Source organism: Bubalus bubalis, chromosome 1 (assembly GCF_019923935.1).
Source record: "Bubalus bubalis isolate 160015118507 breed Murrah chromosome 1, NDDB_SH_1, whole genome shotgun sequence".
Taxonomy (NCBI): domain Eukaryota; kingdom Metazoa; phylum Chordata; class Mammalia; order Artiodactyla; family Bovidae; genus Bubalus; species Bubalus bubalis.
The window spans coordinates 29971996-29987167 of record NC_059157.1 but is presented as its reverse complement, the minus strand read 5'-3'; the positions used below and the strand labels follow the sequence as shown (position 1 = coordinate 29987167).

At 43.6% G+C, this 15172-nt stretch overlaps 1 protein-coding gene across 4 annotated transcripts in view; it reads left to right on the top strand.

Annotated features, from left to right (window-relative positions):
* Positions 1 to 15172, top strand: part of SNX25 (sorting nexin 25) — a 97255-nt gene that overhangs the window by 37659 nt on the left and 44424 nt on the right. For all 4 annotated transcript variants that reach the window (XM_044938364.2, XM_025280084.3, XM_044938365.2 and 1 more), the window contains exons 4-5: positions 706 to 878; positions 2595 to 2781. In XM_044938364.2, coding sequence (XP_044794299.1) covers positions 706 to 878; positions 2595 to 2781 — 360 coding nt within the window. The remainder of the gene's footprint in view (positions 1 to 705; positions 879 to 2594; positions 2782 to 15172) is intronic.

Genomic DNA, 15172 nt, shown 5'->3' with positions numbered 1-15172 from the left:
TTTTTCCTTTTCATCTTAATCTCTAATTCTGGCTTTATGTTAAAGAGTTGGGGATGTGCGAGTCAGAGCAGAACTTGAATTACTTCTACCATTAATTACCTCTGTGACTTTGGACTGTTCACTCGATCATTCAGATCCTTAATATTCTCATCTGTAAAATGGCGATGATAATACACACTTCTTGATGTAGCTGGGAAGATTAAGTAATGCTGTGTATATGAAATGTATGGAAGGTTAACGTCCTTTTGCTTACTCAAGGCACGAGAACCCAGAGGTAAGTACTAGGAATTGCAGTAAGGACGCTGGCAGAAGGATGCTGTCAGGACCTGGTGACCCTGGTTTATGCTTTGTTAGATTTTTTTTTTTTAAAGGAAACTCTAGATGACATTTAAAAAGAGAGCTAGAAGATTTTAAAATCTAATTAAAGAGACACTCACCCCTTTCTGGATAGTTGTTGCTATGATTTGGGAGTTCTGTATAACCGTTCATGCTACTTAAGGTTAGAAATCCCAAAAGCCCATTTTTCCAGATTAATCTGTGGTTGAGAAAATTATTGACTATTGATAGTCTACGAGTGAACATAGTTGTTAAAACTGAACGTGTTGCCCATTTGAAGTTTTTTTTTAACCTAATGGTACATGACCAAATTGTTTCTAGAAATTTCTTTCCTTCCTTTTCCCTCGGTTCATGTATTTATTTTTTCAGACATGAAGAGCAGCCGAGGCCTTTTGTGTTGCATTCTTGCTTGAGGAACTCAAATGATGAAGTAAGATTTCTGCAGACGTGTTCTCGGGTTCTGGTGCTCTGTCTCCTTCCTTCGAAGAGCATCCAGTCTCTCAGCTTACGCATAATGCTCGCAGAAATTCTGACAACAAAAGGTAGACTTTCATAACTAATTGATATTACTAATGCGATACTTACTGCAAACTAGCGTGCTCCATATGAGTGTGAGCTGTATGATACCTGTACTGACCTTGTATACTGTGGGATGTGTGGGAATTAAAGTATTTTCAAAAGATCAAGTTTTAAATGTCACTTGAAGAAGACATCACTTGGCCCTATGTGATAAATTTTTTTTTTTATATAACACATTGCCAAATACATAGTCCATTTTTTTTTAATAATAGATAAGGACTGGTTATCTATTATTAAAAAAAAAGGACTATGTATTTGGCAATATGTTATATAAAAAATTTATCACATAGGGCCAAATGATGTCTTCTTCAAGTGACATTTAAAACCAGTCCTTCGGAGAAGGCGATGGCACCCCACTCCAGTACTTTTGCCTGGAAAATCCCATGGACAAAGGAGCCTGGTAGGCTGCAGTCCATGAGGTCGCTAAGAGTCGGACACGACTGAGCAACTTCACTTTCATGCATTGGAGAAGGAAATGGCAACCCACTCCAGTGTTCTTGCTTGGGGATCCCAGGGATGGGGGAGCCTGGTGGGCTGCTGTCTATGGGGTTGCACAGAGTCGGACACAACTGAAGCGACTTAGCAGCAGCAGCAGCAACCAGTCCTTATCCCCTTCACAATGTAGCATCCATTATATGCGTAAACAAAAGAATATCTGTACTCAAGGTCTAGTATGCATTCATTTAAAATACCTTTGCCGCACTATTCATTGGTAATACCTATATGTGACTTAGGTCTCCACAGGTGGAGCAGTGGTAAAGAACCTACCTGCCAATGCAGGAAATGCAAGAGATGCAGGTTCAGTCTCTAAGTCAGGAAGATCCCCTGGAGTCGGAAATGGCATCCCACTCCAGTGTTCTTGCCTGGAGAATTCCATGGACAGAAGAGCCTGGCGTGCTACAGTCCATGGGGTTGCAAAGAGTCAGACATGACTAAGCACAGCACCACCACCAACATATGTGACTTAGAATACATAAAAAAGGAGCTGTACCACAATATAATGAGGTTATTAGAAAAAAAGTGTATCCAAGGAAATGCTTAGCTAGGATAAGAAAAATGGAAGAAAATATCATCTAAAGAGAAACTTTTCCTACCGCAGAATCTCAAAGAACGTTGTGTTTATATGCATTGATTTAATGTCTCATTTATTATCTCAGGATTAGCCAGCTCTGCCCATTAGCTGATACAGCCAACCATAGAGAGAAGGTGACCTTTTTAACCTGAAGTTTGTAGGATGACTCTTTGATGGTGTCATTGGCTTTCTCACAACTTCCTCCCTGAGGTCTGTTTCACCAGTTGGGAGAATGTTAACTTTCAACCTTTTGGCAGATGAAGCATGTGGAGCCTTATAATGGAAATAAAAGGAAAAAAAATGAATGTATTTAATTTTGATAGCTTTGCTAACCACTTGGGTTCCAAATGGCTTTCTTTCATCATTCTTTCCCATGTAACTCATTAGTTAAAATGACCACTTGGTTGTAGCCTTAGCTGGTAGCAGACCCAGAGGGGTGGGTCCATGTGTATCTGTGTGTTGTGTGTGTGCACGTGCGTGCACACTTGTGCAGCCCACTTGGGTGGTTTCACAGTGTTTGCCACGTGCAGTTTCAATTATGAAGCATGAACACAGCTCCTCTGAAGGAGAAGGCCTTGTCAGGGTTGCTCTCTTCTCTGTCCCGCAGTCTTGAAGCCGGTGGTGGAGCTGCTCAGTAACCCGGATTACATTAACCAGATGCTGCTCGCCCAGCTGGAGCGCAGGGAGCACATGAACGAACATCACAAGAGAGCCTACACGTACGCGCCTTCCTATGAAGAGTTCATCAAGCTCATTAACAGCAACTCTGATGTTGAGTTCCTGAAGCAGCTCAGGTATTTGGTCTTTAATTATAGCATGACAATGCTACTAATTATCCTTCTCTGGCTGGTTAGGTTAAAAAAAAAAAGTGCTTGTCAGGGAAGCAGAAATAAAGGAAGTCCATAAATCTCACTAATCAGTAACAACAAAATTTATCGAGCTTCTCCCTTAATAGTGGAGTTTATTTGTTCAAAGTACATGTTTTTCAAATGATTAGGTTATAAGAGAAAGTCGATCAGTTGTTAGAACCTGTGTAGCTGCTCAGATGCGTCCTTGGGGAAAGCAGTGGAAGGAACTGATGTGTGTTTAAAATTACAGCGTAGAACATTTGTGTTGATTTTCTTTTTTCTTAGAAAACACAGAGGCCCAGTTTGGGGAATAAAGGGGTTCTTGACTGATTGTCTTGAGAAAACACATTGGAAATAGCACCCCAGGAGTCTCTTTCATAGGGGAGTCCAGTCTCTTTCCCTGACCTGTGACTGGGGGAGTTCCATGGGCTTTGCTGTATCATAGCATCTTGGGCAGCTCTCCTTGAGGGGGCACTGGTGTGTTTCATCCTCGGGGTGGTTGTCCCTGTTCACTGTATCTGAGGCACAGACCTGAGGACCAGTTTTTACTCTCTGCTTCTTGTACTGGAGAGGCTGCCAGGAACAACTCTATGATGGCGGGGATTGATCTCTCTGCTCAAAGAGGAGATGACGCGGCATAAAGTATCTTGTTACTTAGCTACTTATTGTTCATCTGATTAAAAAAAAACATTGCCCTCTTATTTAAGGGTCAACTCTGCCCACTCGTATTGACAGACGGAATTGCTTTTTATCAGACTTCTGTCTGAAACCCACATCGATGAGGCTCATCAGCACAAATGGAGCTGCTTTCTTCAATCATAATCTCAACTGTCCCGTTGTTTTTCCGGTAGCTAGAGGACTCTCTGCTCTCTGACTTTTATTAGCATTTTAGGTCCCTGTCTTCAAACTGCCCCCAGTAAAATTTTGGGATAGGCTGCCTAAAGCAGGAATTGCATCTTATTTCGACTAAGTGAAGCCATCTTTGTTTTATACATATTTGAAAAAAGATGCACACGTGCATGCTTAGTCTCTCAGTCATGTCTGACTCTTTGTGACCCCCTTGGACTGTAGCCCTCCGGCTCTTCTGTCCATGGGATTTCCCAGACAAGAATACTGGAATGAGTTGCCATTTCTTCCTCTTGGATCTTCCCGACTCAGGGATCAAACCCTCATCTCCTGCTTGGCGGGGGGATTCTTTACCACTGTATAACTTGGGAAGCCTGGAAGAAAGATGAGTATTTTCTAAAGGAAATAGTCACTCAGCTCTGCTAGCCTAGAATGCATTAAAAATAAACAAACAGCAGCAAAAAGTCCTTGAATGTGCCATTTGCAGTTCTGCAGTAGAACTACAAAAAAAACTTTGTTTTCTTTTTTTCTGAGTAGGCATGAGATGTGTTCATGGTAGGATTATAGAGCTAGAAATGCATCCAGCAGGCACACCCTTGGCTGTATATTAGAATCAACCAGACTTTTAAAAATTACAGCTTGAGATCCCACTGTCTCTTTGAGGCTACTTCCTCGTTCTTCTTCTCTAGCCTCCAAGATGTCAAACTGAGGATATGGGAGCTAGACTGGGTTAATATTTTGAATTTTCTGGGTCTTCTAGTAGGAGCAGTAAACAGCTCTGCTAACAAAACAGGAACCAGTAATCTGAATGTGGTGTTGATGCAGGATGTTAAAGGGCAGCTGATTAGATTCCAGTGGTGGAGTGGCTGGTGGGGTGATGGCCACCGTCAAGGAAAGTCAGAGTCTCATTCAGAGCTAAGATGCACCCACTCGTGAAATGCGGCAGTCACAGCCCTGGAGAAAAGACCGCATGTTCCTTTATATTGAAGATAAAGCAGGCGTCGAAGTGAACATTAAGCAAAGGAGAAGTGAAAGGCCCTGATGGAACCTTTTGTAAACAAGTAGGCAGGTTGTGGTCCAGGAATCTGGCATATCCGGGGCTGTCTGCCTTCTGAAATTCTTAAGGTTATTTGTGAAAAGTTACTTCAATGAAAATTATTTGCTCCTCCATGGAAAGTACAGATGCCTAGGCTTCACCACTGGGAACTTTGTTATAACTGGTCTGGAGTGGAACTTGGGCATCACCTTCCCAGGGGATCATAACATGTGATTAAGACCCCAAGAATGTGGTTTCTTTTTTAAATGTAGTATCCTCTCACCTGTTGCCAGTCTGAAGTTTTTTCCAGATGTCTCGTCATGTAATTCATTCTATTCTGATTCTTTGAAAACGACTTATACTGTATGAGGTGCATGGTAACTCTGATGGGGGGATACTAACTGATCCAGGCCCCTCAGTCTTCTTCCAGGGTTACTATCACGAGCAAAGGGCATCTTACCCCTGACCTTCCCGAGAGACGTGCGTGTTTAACCTGAGGTTTCTCAGCCTTGGCAAAACTGACACGTGGAGCTGGATGATCCTTTGTTGTGGGGGTTGTTCAACTTCGTGTAGAACATAAGCAGCACCCCTGGCCTCCATGCGCCGAATGCCAGCAGCACCCCAGAGTTGTGACAGCCCAGAACGTCTCTGGACATGGCCGTATGTCCTCTGGGGACAAAGATGTTCCTGCTTACGAGCCACTCGTGTAACTCCAAGAACAGTTTGCAGATACTGTACTTACGTTGTACATGCTTGCTTAGTCTCTTCAGTCGTGCCCGATTCTTTGCAACTCTATGGACTGTAGCCTGCCAGGCTCCTCCGACGATGGAATTCTCCGACAAGAATACTGGAGTGGGCTGCCATACCCTTCTCCAGGGGATCTTCCTGACCCAGGGATTGAACCTGCATCTATGTCTCTTGCATTGGCAGGCAGGTTCTTTACCACTAGTGCCCCCTGGGGAGCCCTGTCTTATCTTAGGTTTAGATTCAGCTGAAAATTAGAAAACCCACAGAATAATGACGACTTGTCAAAGAACAGAGGGTGTTTTCTTCCTTACACAGAAGTCTGGAGGACCCAGGTCCTTGAGAAGGACCCAGGCTCCTCCTAGCTCACTGCTCTGCCCTCCTGTATTCCAGAGGCCTCATGGTCAGGATGTTCTCTAGGATGCCAGCTGTCATATCCCCATCCCAGGAAGTGGGAGGGAGGCCAGGAAAGATGGTGGCATAGGTCACGCATGCACTGCTTGTCTTTTAAGTTTTAAATTGTCTTGTCTTTTAAATTTGAATTTTAAATTTAAATCGTCTTGTCTTTTATATTTCTAGAAGCTGCTACATGACATTTTTGTTTATGTTGGGTTGGTCAAAACAACTGAGACAAAAACAAGTAGTCTTTTTCTGGGCACCCTTAAGCTTAGTTGTAAATGGAGGGTTCTATTACTAGGGAAGACTAAAGAATGGGTACGGAATAGGCAGGTAGGTGTGTTTGCCCCGGTCCTGTGTGCAGTGGGTTAGAGTAAGGCAGAGCGGCACTGCTTCCCACACAGGCAGTGGGAAGGTGTTTTCCTGGCCTGGACATTCGCCAGGGTTAAGGAGATGCCAAGCAATTGCTCAAGAAAGGAAAGCTCTTTTTGTTTTAAGCTACCATTTGTTGACAATCTAATGTGTATCCAGCGCAATGCAAGATTCTTTATAATAATCATCTGATCCTTATGACCACCGTGTACAATAGGTGCGTGTTGCTCATGGCTTGGTTGAGGAGAGCAAAGCGACTTGCCCTTGATCAAAGCTAATCAGTAACAGAGCTGGGATTTGAACTCGGGTCTGTCTGACTTCACACCCCGTTTGTAGAGCTGGGCGACCTGCCAGCCAGGCAGGCAGAGAACAGCAGTGAGACACGGCCCCAGTCTTGTGGGATTGCCTGCCGGCGTGGAGATGCCTGTACTGTGGGTGGGGCTTGGCAGGCACTGACCCTGGTGTGGGTATAACCCATGTGATAACCATCAGAAGCGCCATCATCTTTTATTAAGACAGTGACAGACCACCAGAGAAACGAGGAGTAATAAAGTAAATCAGAGCAGCCTGTCACTGCCTTAATCTCATTTACCACCAGCCTGATCTTTATTAGATTTTGCAGTTCTGTATTTGTTTATTTCTGACCCTCATTTAGAGAGCAGTGTGGAGAACCTAAAAATAGAGAGGAAATTCTAATAATAAATGAAAGGTTAAAATTAAAGATTATTTAGCTTGGAGAAGAGAAGGAAACCTTTTATCTAGCGCATACTGAGATTGGTGTGGTGTTTTCAGTTTTACTAAAGCAAGAGGCAGTGGGCCTAACTGGATTAACTGAAGAGATCGTGACTAACATTAGCATGGGTTACTGAGAGGGTTTCTAACTATTTTTTCTTTGGCTATCATAATGCATTGGATTTTTCAACTCGGAATCAGTTTAGGCACATCTGCACATGAAGATAAGATATTAAAAATAATAAAATTCTTAAAATCTCATGCTGCTGTGTAGAAGAACTCAAATTATTTGAATGTTTAGTGTTTTGAACAGGATTCTGAAAATGTGAATCTTGAGCAGTAAATAGGGTCACGTTATAGAGGAACAAGAAAAAAAGAAGTCGAGCATACTTAAGACAACCCATTGCAGCGTGTCGGAAATCAGTGAGCATGTGTAAACCGCTAAGGAAGGCTCGTGTGGGCGGACAGGGAGATGGAAATGCAAACTGTAAAACAGAGGCCTGGCACATCTTTATGAAAAGAATAAATGAATATAAATTTAGTTTTTAAACACACATTAAAATGTGAGGCTGCCTATGAAAAGTGTCTAGAAGATCTTTCAGTTTAATTAAAAATAAAAGTACACTGACTTGAGAATATAATTCCTTCTAGTGTCTGAGCAGAGGGCACTGAGGTGGGAGTTAAACATATCTGAGGGCACAAGTTATTTTTATTTAGGAGGCAAGATGATTAAGTGTTGGCAGCAATTAAAATGTGATATGAGAAGGGGGATTTTGGTGTGAAGTTGGTGCTGTTGCTGAAAGTAAAGGATCTGTTACGTGCTTGTGTTCGGAGCAGCTCTGGCGCTGGGTTAGGTGCGGGTAAGTGTTCCCTGCTTTACGAATGACAGAACCCCAAGTCAGTTTATGTAAAGCACTTGACCCAGGACCTGCCTATTTCTAATCGTTAGCTGGTACTAGTATTGTTATTGTTTGTAATCACTAGACCAAGACTCACAGATAGATTTAATATCATTGTGAAGACTGCGCAGCTCCTCAAGGCCTGCAAGGATGCAGCGTTTCATCTTAGGGTTTGAGGAGCTCTCATGATCAGGTCCATCTAGTGAACGCTTTGGTTTTTCCAGTAATCATGTACGGATGTGAGAGTTGGACCATAAAGAAGGCTAAGCACTGAAGAATTGATGCTTTCAAATTGTGGGGCTGTAGAAGACTCTTGAGAGTCCCTTGGACAGCATGGAAGTCAAACCAGTCAATCCTAAAGGAAATCAACCCTGAATGTTCATTGGAAGGACAGATGTTGAAGCTGAAGCTCCAATACTTTGGCCACCTGATGTGAAGAGCTGACTCATTGGAAAAGACCCTGATGCTGGGAAAGATTGAAGGTGGGAGGAGAAGGGGACGACAGAGGATGAGACGGTTGGATGATACAGCTGACTCGATGGACATGAGTTTGAGCAAACTCTGGGAGATAGTGAAGGACAGGGAAGCCTGGCATGCTGCAGTCCATGGTGTTGCAAAGAGTCAGACATGACTGAGCGAATGAACAACAACAGCAATAGCAATGGTCCTGTCCATCCTGAAATCTGGTCCATCTTAGGGTAAAGGCATAGGGCAAATGAAGACCTCAGCGTCACTTTTATTACTGATGGATCATGGAGAACGTGGTTTACATATGTGGGCAGCACAGTGGCCAAAACTGAGTTTCAGAATTAGACATTCTTTCCTGCCCAGCACTGCCGGCCTGGAATCCCTGTCCTTGTGCCTGTTCATCCCTGGCGGGCGTGGTCCACTTGCCGCCACCCTGGAGGCAGGAACACATGCCCCTGAGAGGAAAGGGCACGGGAGGGCAGCACTGCACTCGCCCAGTTCCTCCTCCTCTGTGATCACGTGAAAAGCCTCTTCGTCTCGGGAGGAGAGGACTGAGAGACAGATGGCGAGAGGCCAGGGGTGGAGCTTCTTGGACTTTAAACATGAAGGGTTTGAGAGTAGGTTGAGATCTGTGGATACTGCCTGTCTCTTTAAAAAAACAAAACAGAGACAAATATCGTGGTGCTCACAGACCTTCCCTGCCATCCAGTGGTTAAGACTCCACCCTTCCACTGCAGGGGGTTCAACCCCTGGTCAGAGAAGCTAGGATCCCACATGCCACGCAGTGTGGCGCAAAAAATGAAAACAAAAATTTTTTTTACAAATGATTGGGGGAACAAAAGAACTTGTGATTTACGAGTAGTGAAGAGTGGTGAAGGCTGGTGGAGGTGGTTTGCTGGTCCTTGTGAGCAGCTGGTTTCTGTGGGGGGAGGGTTTTTCTTACCCCTGACTTGCAGCATCTGATGGTTCCTCTGGTGTCCACACTGCCAGCATGCCGGTGGAAAGCCACCAGCGTGATGATGTCAGCACATGTGGAGCTGGGAGGAGACCCACAGAGTATGTGTTCATGCAATTTCCAATACACTGACCCAGTGGGTAAAGAACCTCCCGCAGAGATAAGAAATCAATGAAATCATTAGGAACCAGTGAGTTGTGAGTACTTTTAATCCTAAAAAAAATGGTCAGTTCAGTCAGTGCAGTCGCTCAGTCGTGTCTGACTCTGCGACCTCATGGACTGCAGCATGCCAGGCTTCCCTGTCCATCATCAACGCCCGGAGTTTACCCAAACTCATGTCCATCGAGTCGGTGATGCCATCCAGCCATCTCATCCTCTGTGTCCCCTTCTTCTCCCACCTTCACTCTTTCCCAGCATCAGGGTTTTTTTCAAATGAGTCAGCTCTTCGCATTAGGTGGCCAAAGTATTGGAGCTTCAGCTTCAGCATCAGTCCTTCCAATGAATATTCACGACTGATCTCCTTTAGAATGGACTGGTTGGATCTCCTTGCAGTCCAAAGGACTTGTCAAGAGTCTTCTCCAGCACTGCAGTTCAGAAGCATCAATTCTTCAGTGCTCAGCTCTCACATCCATACATGACTTTGTGTAATTTAATTTTAATAACGGTGGGCTTAATTTCTGAAACGCAGCAGCCAGCTCTCCAGAGCCAGCCCAGGACTGGTGGGCCGACTCCAGCCCTGCACCGAGTAAGTCGTGGTCACGCGTGTCCTATCTTTCTGTGTCCTGCACTTGACAGAAATGCTGTTCTTCTAAAGGCAGATGAGGGTTAACAACGTGAGAGGTCAACGTCTCATGAAGCATCGAGGCAGACCCTGGCCACCAACACCAGCTCGAAGGTCCGACAGGCCTGGACTTCACTGACCTGGTTGGCACTGTGGCTTTACTGCTTGCCCAGTGCATGGCCGGAGGGAAGTCGCTTCCACGCTGAGCCTCAGTCTTAACTGTGAAACAGAGAAAACAGTTCCTATTGCATAGGGGTGTCGTGATAATTAAATGAAATAAGGCACATAAGGCAGGGCATGCTAGGCTCCCGGTAAGAGCTGAAAAAATAACAGTTGTCAGGAGGAGGAGGAACACTGTCAGGTCCTGACTTGAACACGATTAATGGAGGCGATGACGTGACACAGTATATCTTATTGCAGAAAAACTTGATTCAAAACGTATGAAAAGTCATTAGGACATTTTTGGTATAGAAGATAAAACTAGGCAACTGGAGGTGATACGTGGTCGACATTCTCAATGAAAATGCTTTATATAAGAATTGGGAATGGAACATATAGCAGTGGTGCTATAAATACATCTGTAAATACTTTATAACAATATTAATGTCATAAAAATACGAGGAACACAAGTAGAAACAAGATACTGGCAGCAGAGGAAAACTTTGGCATTCTTGAGGTTAACTCAAAGGCCCCAGCTGGCCAGCATGACAGAGCTTTGGCTGCTTCTGTAACATGCAATTTCTGTAGACTCTGGGAACTAGCAAATGAATATACAGTCGTTATTTTAGGGAGATTAGAAGATACAAACAAGATTAAGAAAATAGAAATTACTTATTGCAGACAGATAAAAACCATGACTACTTGACATGTACATTTCCAGATTATTTCTGTATATATAACATGAATTGTGTGTGTGTGTGTGTTTACATATACTCTGGATTCCTCAGGCTGCTCTGGTGCAGAACTTTCTAGCTAGTGTGACTAAAGTACAGTGTGTAGGTGTGCAGGGATGAAGGTGTCCTCGGCACACGAGGTGGCTGGGATGGTGGTCACCCACGTGTCCTGATCAGATACTGTCACTCGCTGTGTGTGCTGTGAATGGGAAAGGCTGGGAAACGTGCCTTAGACTCTCTGTGGAATCAGCCGCCTTCTGCACACTGGAAAAGTGGGGGGAAAAAGTGCCTCTTACTCCTGAATCTTAACTGAAAATTTCCCCTGTTTGTGCTATAGCTCTGGGTGAAAAGAAAAGAAAGTGAAGTCACTCAGTCGTGTCCAACTCTTTGTGACCCCATGGACTATAGCCTGCCAGGCTCCTGGGTACTTCCTGCTTAAGACCATTAAATATACCTCCTGAAAAGATTATGTCCTTTCTGTTACAGCTTTTATAATCTGAACAACAGGGCACAAAATATGCATTCTTTCAGATAGATTCATTATTCATTAAGAATTTATTTTAAGAAAATAATCAGGAATATAAGGAAAGATTTCTCCAAGAATGTTTCTTGTAATTTTATTTAAAATAGAGAAGTGCTTGAGATAATTAAAAACATCTAACAGTAAGGGTTGGTTAAAAAAGTTTTGGCTCGCCTGTACAGTGGATTGCCATGTAATAATAGTGTGGAAACAGAATATTTAATACTATTGGGAGATAGTAACTATTGTACTGCAAAGAGATCAAACCAGTCAGTCCTAAAGGAAATCAGTCCTGAATATTCATTGGAAGGACTGATGCTAAAGCTGAAACTCCAATACTTTGGCTACCTGATGCAAAGAAAAGATTGATTGGAAAAGACCTTGATGTTGGGAAAAATTGAAGGCGGGAGGAGAAGGCAGTGACAGAGGATGAGATAGTTAGATGGCATCACTACTCAATGGACATGAGTTTGAGTAAGCTCCAGGAGTTGGTGATGGACAGGGAAGCCTGGCGTGCTGCAGTCCATGGGATCGCAAAGAGTCAAACATGACTGAGCGTCTGAACTGAACTGAACCATAGATTTATAAATTATAGAGAACTTCCCTGGTGGTCCAATAGCTTAGACTCCCAGCTCCCGATGCAGGGGACTTGAGTTTGATCCCAACTCAGGGAAGTTGATCCCACATGCTGCAAATGAGACCTGTGCAGCCCAATAAATAAATAAATAAATTTTAAAAAGAGTTTGAAGCCAGTATTTATAGCAAAAATTCAATCTTATAAAACAGAAAGAAAACCATGTTTGCATAGAAAAAAGGTTATAAAGATGCCACATGTTAATAGCAGTTAACTTTGAATGTTGTACTTTGTGTATTTTCTCATTTTCTTGAAAGAGCGTTAACTTCAGAGAAAGTAAAAATTGGCTCAGACCGAGAAAGTAAAATCTGCCTGTCCATTTATCAGGCTGGTGGGAGCAGACACTAAAACCAGCTACCAAGTTAACAGGAAGTAGTATTTCTTCCAAACACAGCTGTAAAATGTCATGATGATACTCCCTTCTGAGCAACCCCTGCTTCTTCTTCACTGAAAAGCACTGCTCTCTAAATTTTATCAGAAACTTTGCTGCGTGAAATTATATCAGTAGGAATGACACATCCTCCTCTTGCCTGGAGGGTGTCAGCCACTTTGACACAGAGCAGCAGCCCCATTTTAACCCAGAGTTGCAGCTAGGGGGTTCTGGATTCAGCATCCTACACTGACCTTAACTTTGTAGTTTCCAAGGCAGTAGGGCCCTGGGTTCATCTGAAATTGACCCTTTGACAAGCCCTGCTTTGAGCCTGTCACAGCACCGCTTCATTTACATTTCATCCACACCCTGCCTTTCCCCAGAATCCTGTGGTAACTTTTATCTTTTTCTCTGGGGAGATGCCCCATGGTTCCTCTTGTTCATGGCAGTGGGTCAGGAAGCCTGATGTTCTGGGACTGTAATGACCCTGATGGTCTTTGATTGATCAGGCTGAGACTCTCATAGGAAAAAAAAAGTGAGGTTACTTATTATAAAATGGCTTCTATATATATTTTACACACACCATCCCCCTAAACAACACACATCTAAAGAGTCAGCAGCAGTGTTAAAGGACAATAGATGTAATAGTTGTTAAACTCTCACTGTGAGGCAGATGCAGTTTCAGATATTTTAAGTTCTCTCATGTAACTTCATAAAAATCCTATGAGGAAAAATGCTGCTATTCTTCTTTTTACAAATGAGGACTCTTGAGTTTTAAAAGCTTGAAAAATTGTCCCAGGGTGACAGTGTAAGCATTGAAAGCAGCATTTGAACAAAGCCCATCTGGTGGCAGAGCTCACATTCTTTATATTGTATATTTATATATTAATATTTGGCTGTGCCGGGTCTTAGTTGCAGCATGTGGGATCTAGTTCCCTGACCAGGGATTGAGCCCAGGTTCCTGCATTGGGAGCACAGAGTCTTAGCCTTTGGACCACCAGAGAAGTTCCCAAAGCTCACATTCTTAACTACTCTGATATACTTTCTAAGTTATCCAGCAGACCTTGGTAGTGTCCTGGACATGGGAGACGGTGCCAGCTTAGCTAGCAGAAATCACCATGGCTTCATTTTTTAAACACTTTACATGAAGTCTCTTTAATGGAAACATTATCCCTAGCCTGGTATAGAGTAGCTGTGGCAGTTCTGAAACACTATTTTAAAATTTCTGATTTTCTTCTTAAACATTTGTATGTAAATGATATTCTGGTCCATGGTGGATCCTTGCTCATTTTAATATAAGATGGCATTTTAAACCATTTACCGTGTTGTGCAGCTGAATTTGTCCACAGCCTTTGACTCTCCCAAGATGTTCCAGCATGTACACTCCCAAGACAGCTCTAAAGTCATATTTCAAGGATGTGCCTAATGAAGTGGAGAGACTCACTTTTTTGGTTTGGCTTCTAAATAATTTTGAAATCAAGTCTGATAGGATCCCAAAGCTGTTCTGAACATTTGATAGTAGAAAGTGTTGATTTCCAAGGTAATTATTTTGAAGGCTGGTGCTTCCCAGGTGGCGCAAGTGGTAAAGAGTCTGCCTGCCAGTGCAGGAGACACAAGAGACACAGGTTCAATCCCTGGGTTGGGAAGATCCCCTGGAGCAGGAAATGGCAACCCACTCCAGTATTCTTGCCTGGGAAATCCCATGGACAGAGGAGCCTGGAGGGCTACAGTCCACAGGGCCACAAAGAGTCAGATATGACTGAGTGACGGAGCACATGTTTTGAAGGACTGTGTAGCATTCAGGCGAGATTAAGATCATTGGGGAGAGTTCATAAAAATAATCTTGGTCTAAGTCTTTATTAATGTAGCTAAGTGTAAAAAAGCGAAGGGAGGTGAGGTGGCGACTCAGTAGCAGGCACCAGCAAGCTTTGGGTGACTTTTTCATTATCCTTAAGACAAAGATGCTCTGGGTAGGACCTTGTGAGGATTGGAAAGAGCTGAATTCTTACTATACTGCTTCCTCCTAAGACTTGAGTTTACATCATCATTTCGGAAAAAGAGATACTAACAATCTCTGCTCTTCTGATCAAGAGGAAGCCTACAAATAATAGTCCTCCCAGTGGTTGAACTGCACTTGGCACTAGCAAGGCTGTGTCATTCTCTGGAGGGGACAGGCCAAGTGAGTGCCAGGTACCCCTAGATAGCTCCTCAGACAACCAGGAACGCTATGCCATCAGCCTTGGAGCATTTGGAATGAAAAGTCCTTCCTTTCCTGCTTTGCCTTTTGGTATCAAGTGAAAATAAGTTCTGCAGATTCAGTCAGGATCTTCAGATGCCTCCTGTGTGCTGGGCACCATGTGAGGAGGGTCTGGTATCTGTAAAGATGAATTGACTCTGGACCCTCGATTCTTTCCCCGGTCATCAGGGTGTTTGCTGTTCAAAACAGGAGACCCCTGTGGATGTAAATTGCTAAATGTGAAGTAAGACAATCAGGCCAAAGGTAGAGTGTGAAGAGCTAAAGAAGTGGGTAGGAGCACCTATTTCCTGCTGTAGGTGAGCGGGATCTAGGAAGCTTCAGAGAGGAGTTGGCTGAGACTTGAATGTTTTGGAGTGAATAGGATTTCAGCAGGTGAAGAGGAGAGGTGAGGTGTAGGAGGGAGAGGAAACGAAGCAGAGCTCGGCCGGTAGGAA